The following is a 5,788-nucleotide window of genomic DNA, read 5'->3' on the forward strand; positions in this document are numbered from 1 at the left end:
CCCGGTCAGCTGCAGCCCCCAGTCAGCTGCGGCCCTGGTCAGCTGCAGCCCCCGCGGTCAGCTGCTGCCCCCGCGGTCGGCTGCGGCCCCCGCGGTTAGCTGTGCCGCAGGGGCCCCCATGTCGCGCCCTGGCCGGTGACATAGCTGGCCTTCCAGGTCACCTGCGTTTGAATGTGAGTGGTCACCTCTTTGACGGCAGCCCAGGAGGAGGGAGCGGAGGGACCTGACGCCGCTGGACGTACCCTCACCACTGGGGCTCAGCCAGACGCCCCGTCCCTTCGCCTTTGTGAATCCAGACTTTGGAGTGGCCTAGGCGGACACGAGGACCGGCGCCCCGCTCTTCTCGAAGCTTCTTGCACTTCAGCCAGCCCGGCAGCCGCTGGGGGACCCGCTGGGGGATTGTCTGGAAGCTCGAGGACCCCTGACGCGCCGCACCGGAGAGCCCCTAGGGGGCGCGCAGGGCGCAGTGGCTTCTACACACACAGCTTTTTGGGGCGATTCCCCAGCAAAAACACAGCTCAGGGCTGCGCGCCAGCTGTGCAGGGTCTGCACGCGCCTCTGGGCACCACCGCCCCGTCCTTGGAGTGGGTGGTCTCCCAAAGATTGATTGATGCAGGCAGGAGCTGGGGTGAAGCCGCAGGGGCAAGGGCTCAGAGCACGCCCAGAGAGAGCGTGGAGCAGGGCAGGCGGTTGCCCCGAAACACTGCTGAGGGGGCGGCGGGAGGCACGGGGGTCTGCAGGCCTGGGGGTCCCCCTGGCCGGGCAGCGCAGTGGCTACTAACAGCTTGACAGCGCTGAGACTGACCCCTGCGCCACCAGAGAGGCTCTCGGCCCCAATTTTGACAAGAAACTTGGGGATCCCTTGCCAGGCAGAGCTGCCAGGCCTCAGTCGGAGCTCTGTGTCCAAGAAAATGTAGGGACCCATATGTCTGCAGGGGTGTTTATGTGGGCTGTGGAGGGGTCTCTCACCCCAGACTACACAGGGGACTGTCTTGCACCCCTAACTGTCCACAAGGGCCTTCAGAACAGGCCGGATTCTAGGCTCTCCCATGTGGTAGAAACTTGAGAAGGGCCTCCTGGGGCGCGGGGGCGAGTCTCAGCACTGTGAAGTGTCCACAGCCACTGCAGCCTGAGTCCATCTCCCACCAGGGAGGGACCCCAGGGTGCAGTGGACCCCCGTCTCCCGCCGCTCCCCAGCAGTGGGTTTCAGGGGATCCGCCTGTTCTGCTCCCCACTCTGTCTCTGGGAGCCCTCTCATCCTCCACACCTCTGACCTGCACCCCAGTTTTTTTTTATTCATTCCGTCATTCGTTGTTTTTTTTTTATATAACAGTTTATTTTTACATCATTTTGTACTTATTTTTTTCCATCTCAATTGTAATCCCCACGGGTTTCCCATCACTGAGTCACCGTGTGCCATCATCATAATCCTGTGCACCCTTCCCCCCCCCCCCCACCCCCCGTTTTTGATCCTATTCCCCACTCCACCCCCGCAAAATGTCTCTGGTATATGGCTGTTCATTATTATCATTTTCTCGCCTGGTCCATTATACTCCTGCTATGAGCGAAACCATCCAGTATTTTTCTTTTTCTTTCTGGCATATCTCACTAAGCATGATCTTTTCCAGCTCCATCCAAGTTGCTGCAAAAGACATGTGTTTCTCTTTTTTGGTTGCTGAGTAATATTCCATTGTGTATATGTACCACATCTTTTTAATCCAGTCATCTACTTTTGGGCATTTGGGCTGCTTCCATGTTTTTCTAATTGTAAATAAAGCAGCAATAAACATGGGGGCTGCACCCCAGTTTTTGTGTGCATAAATAAATCCTTAAAAAAATAATTCAAAAATGCTCCCCCCCCCATGCACAGGACTGTGGATGGCACACAGGAGATTTGGTGGTGGGAAGCCCGCGGGGATGACAACTGAGATGGAAAAAGGCCCAAAGTGATATAAACATAAAAAACGCGCTCTACCCCTCTGTCTGGCACCTGAATCTGCCCGAGGGGACAGGTGGCTGTGGGCCAGGGAAGCCCAGGATTCGGCTCAGCGCAGCATGTCGGTGCCGCCCGCCGCCCTGGGCAGGAGACCTGGGTTCTGCAGCCTGCTTGGGCCGGGGAAGAGCTGCTGTCCACGGGTGCGGTGAGGTTTCTCCTGAGGACTTCAGATCGGCCGTGGCCTCGGAAAACAGCGTGTGTGGGACTGACGCAGGGCGTGGCTTGTAACAGCCTGGGGAAAGCGCTGGCAGCCACCAGCATGGCCCGGGGACTGGGCTTCAACAGGTGTCCATGCAGCCCTTCCAGGAGGTTCGCTGCCGGACACATGCCCATAGAAACGGTTGGAGGCGGCCGGGCTGCGGGAGGGGAAAGGGGTCGGCTTCAGCCCCAGCCTGGGGTGACGACAAAGTTCTGGAAAGGGACAGTAGTGGCGTTGCGCAACAACACCGTGAGCATGTTTGATGCACTGAACCGCACACGCGGCGACTTCACCCCCACATCGCAGCAGCCGATCCAGAGGGCCCCATGGGAGCAACCCAAGTGTGCAAAAGTGGAGACCGGACAGGAAGAGGTGGTTTGTCCTCCCCGTGGAATATTACTTGGCGATCATAAAGGATAAACTCCTGCCCTTCGCAGCATGGATAGAGTTGGAAGGGGTGCTATTCAGTGAATAAGCCAGGAGAAAAAAAAAAAAAAAATATATATATATATATATATATATATATATATGTATGTATGTATGTATACGTGTGTGTGTTTTTTTGTATCTCGAATGGGCCCCCTTATGGGGGAATGTAGGGGAACCAAATAAGGAATCAGGGAAAAGCAACTACAGTAAAGTAAAACTCAGAATCACCAGGCAGCAATAGGTGAGAGGCACTGAGGGGAGGCAGAGGCGGAGGCCAGGCGGGGTGGGAGGAGCGGGGCCTGTGCCGTGGGCCGGCAGCTCTGGGGTGGGGGTTCCAGGGAAACCGGGCTACATAGAAACAGGATGAGGCACTGAGTGTTTAAATAGCGATAATAGAACGGTGATGTTTATGCTCTCCTCAGAGTAAACAGAGCTCACACTCGCAGGCGCCAGGAAGCTACCCCCCCACTTCGCTGGGGGCCCTCGTTCCTGATCAGAGGCCTGGTGGCCGCCCTGGGGGCCCACTGTACCCCGGAGCTGGGGACGCTCCTCATGCAGCAGAACGGGGCGCCCGTGCCCCTGTGGCCCAGGCCCTGCCGTTCCCGGGCTGGCGGCCCCCCACCACTCACCCGTCACGCTACTGGCCGGCGGGCACGAGGGAATTCATGGGAGATGCTGGCACAGCAGCAGGGAGGGAGGGAACACAGCCGGGTGCCCGTGGGGCGGGGGACCTGGGTGGCCTGGGCTGGGGCAGACCTGGGGGCAGCTGCCCGGCAGAGGGAGAAGACATGCCCAGGGGCCTCCCCGTGCCCCCAGGTCCAGGCCCAGCCCCCAGGGCAGAGGGTGACCAAGGGCCGCTGGGCTCTGGACCCTCGAGAGCACAGTGGGCCAAGCTGGGGCTGCGGCCGCCCAGGAGGCTCAGGCCGCCCCGGGGCACAGGCGGGAGCAGAGCTGGCCCGCAGGGAGCCCCAGTGGCCGGGGGAAGGTCCTGCAGACACTTCATTTGCGCTCTGGCCTGGGTGCAGCAGCTACAGCAGCAGAAAAGAAGGATCCGACGCCCGCACATGGCTGCCCTGTGCCCACTGCCGATGGGAAGGAAGCAGGTTTGCCTGCAGAAACGCTGGAGATGAGGGTGAGCGGCTGCAGGCCAGCCCCTGGGGCAGGGGCTGGGAAGGCCAGGAGCGGACTCCTGAGGGGCCGTTGCCTTCTGCCCAGGGCGGCCCAGGGCTTTATTCACACAAGCAAGAGTGGGGTTAATAGGTGTGTGCATAAAGCAGAGAACAATTGTCACATTTTTAAGAAGATTTATCTGCGCACATGGGGACTGGGGTGCAGGCCTGAGGTGCAGGGGTGAGAGGACGCCCCAGAGGCAGTGCGGGGAGTGGAACAGGCGAAGCCACTGGAACCCACTGCTGTGGGGGCAGCGGGCAGGCGGAGAGGCCTGAAGACATGTGGTCACTCCCTGCGGGATCGACTGTGCTGGGGGGCCTGCGGGGCGTCTCGGCTGCGCCCTGCCCTATTGCGCCACAGGGAGGACCCTCGGGCCCCCGCCGACACCCGGGACTGTTTGATTTGCTGAGACTGTGGCATTCATCATTCATTGATACGAAGCGCAATTAATACACAAAATGTCCTGACAGTGACCAGTCATCAGTAATCACTCCTGTGCTGATCATCAACAACACACAAGCTGTCTGCGGTGACCAGGCAGCTCTGCGACGTAAGCAGTCTCCGTGTTGGCCTCGGTGACCTCAGCCTCAGAGGTCTCCTGTGAGGAGCCAAGTCAGAAGCACCAGCCACAAGCGGACAGTTCCCGGCCCCTTTTTGGATCTGCAGAAGCAGCTTCTGTCAATCACTGCGCCCGTCACGGTTTTGTCGACCTGGTCTCTGCATCTCACGTAACAATTAGGGGAAAGTGTCTTTCTTCACACGGCCACTGACGATTATCCTGTGCGAGAGGTCGGGGTGAAAGTTAGAGGAAAGAGTGGGAAACTAGTATTTATGACTCCATGACTTAAGAGGAAACTATGTTACTCAAAACTGTAGATCTTTTGTTGTGGAAGGGCAGGAAGTGACCACAGCCCTTGGTCCCCAGAACCCCGGGGCCTGAGCGTCTCCCATGGTCGTGGCACCTCGACGTGGGCCAGCCCTCCAGCAGAGGGATACTGATTAGTTTGCAACGTGCTCTGCTGATGGTGAACAATGCTTCTGTCCTGGAACCAATCGATCCAATCGAGTAATGACTGATTTGATATTGAGCGTTTGTCTGGACAGCTGCTATGCCTCTTGGGAGCAGCCAAGAACAAACGGAAAGACCTGAGGAGCCAGTTGTGGACCTCCCTGGCTTTTCAGGATTTTCCCCGCGTCAGGATCTCACCGTACAGCTGGGTCGTGTGGCCCTCACCAGATGGCAAGAAGCCAGGTGGAAAACACGTGGAGTCCAGTTTCTCCTTAAGATGTATTTATTTACACACACAGAGCTGGGGTGCAGGCCAGAGGTACGGATGTGTGTGAGGCGATTCCCCCAGGGAAGTAATGGGGAGCAGGAGGCAGAGCCCTGACACACTGCTGAGGGGCAGCCGGGTGCAGGAGAGGCCAGCTGTGCCCTGGGGTCCCTCCCGGCCGGGATGCAACTGGCACTACAGTGCCCAGGCAGGTCCGAGGCGCTGAGCCTCCCACAGGGCCACTAGGGGCCCGGTCAGCCAACTTTATGGGGGTGGGGGCGTCCAGGAGCAGAACTAGAAGGTTCCTATTGTGCAGGTTAGCTTTTGGCTACAGAATCGGCTGTTCCCAGATGCAGGGACACCTCTGAAATCATCCTGCAGGGCCTTCAGAAGCCGCTGGGGCTTGTGGCCCTGAGACTGGCCGAGGCCGGCTGGGGATGTGCGTCCAAAACCTGGGGGCTCCTGGGGGCTCGGGGTGGATGGAAGCTGCAGACTGGGCAGGCCAGCGCCAGCCGGGTGGGGGCCAGGGCTTCAGGGGCGGGCGGGGCGGGGCTTTGCTCTGGGCGTCCAGGGCTGGGCACTGCCCCTGTCCCGGGTGGGGCCCCTGGTTTCCTGCAGTGACCCGGAGCTGCCCAGGGGCCAGACCTCCGCCGCCATCCCGCCACTTTGCACGCGGGCGCAAAGGCCTGGCCGAGGCCTGCGGGGGTCAGGAGGGCTGCG

General features: G+C 59.6%; 1 protein-coding gene across 1 annotated transcript in view; it reads right to left on the bottom strand.

Annotated features, from left to right (window-relative positions):
* The window catches only part of TMEM120B (transmembrane protein 120B), an 18,231-nt gene extending 15,908 nt beyond the window's left edge, over positions 1 to 2,323 (bottom strand). The window contains 3 exon segments of the mRNA XM_012730849.1: positions 243 to 250; positions 328 to 445; positions 2,207 to 2,323. Coding sequence (XP_012586303.1) covers positions 243 to 250; positions 328 to 445; positions 2,207 to 2,323 — 243 coding nt within the window.
* Positions 2,324 to 5,788: the final 3,465 nt, after the last annotated feature.

Source organism: Condylura cristata, unplaced genomic scaffold (assembly GCF_000260355.1).
Source record: "Condylura cristata isolate star-nosed mole 26May11 unplaced genomic scaffold, ConCri1.0 scaffold00029, whole genome shotgun sequence".
In the NCBI taxonomy this organism is placed as follows: Eukaryota; Metazoa; Chordata; class Mammalia; order Eulipotyphla; family Talpidae; genus Condylura; species Condylura cristata.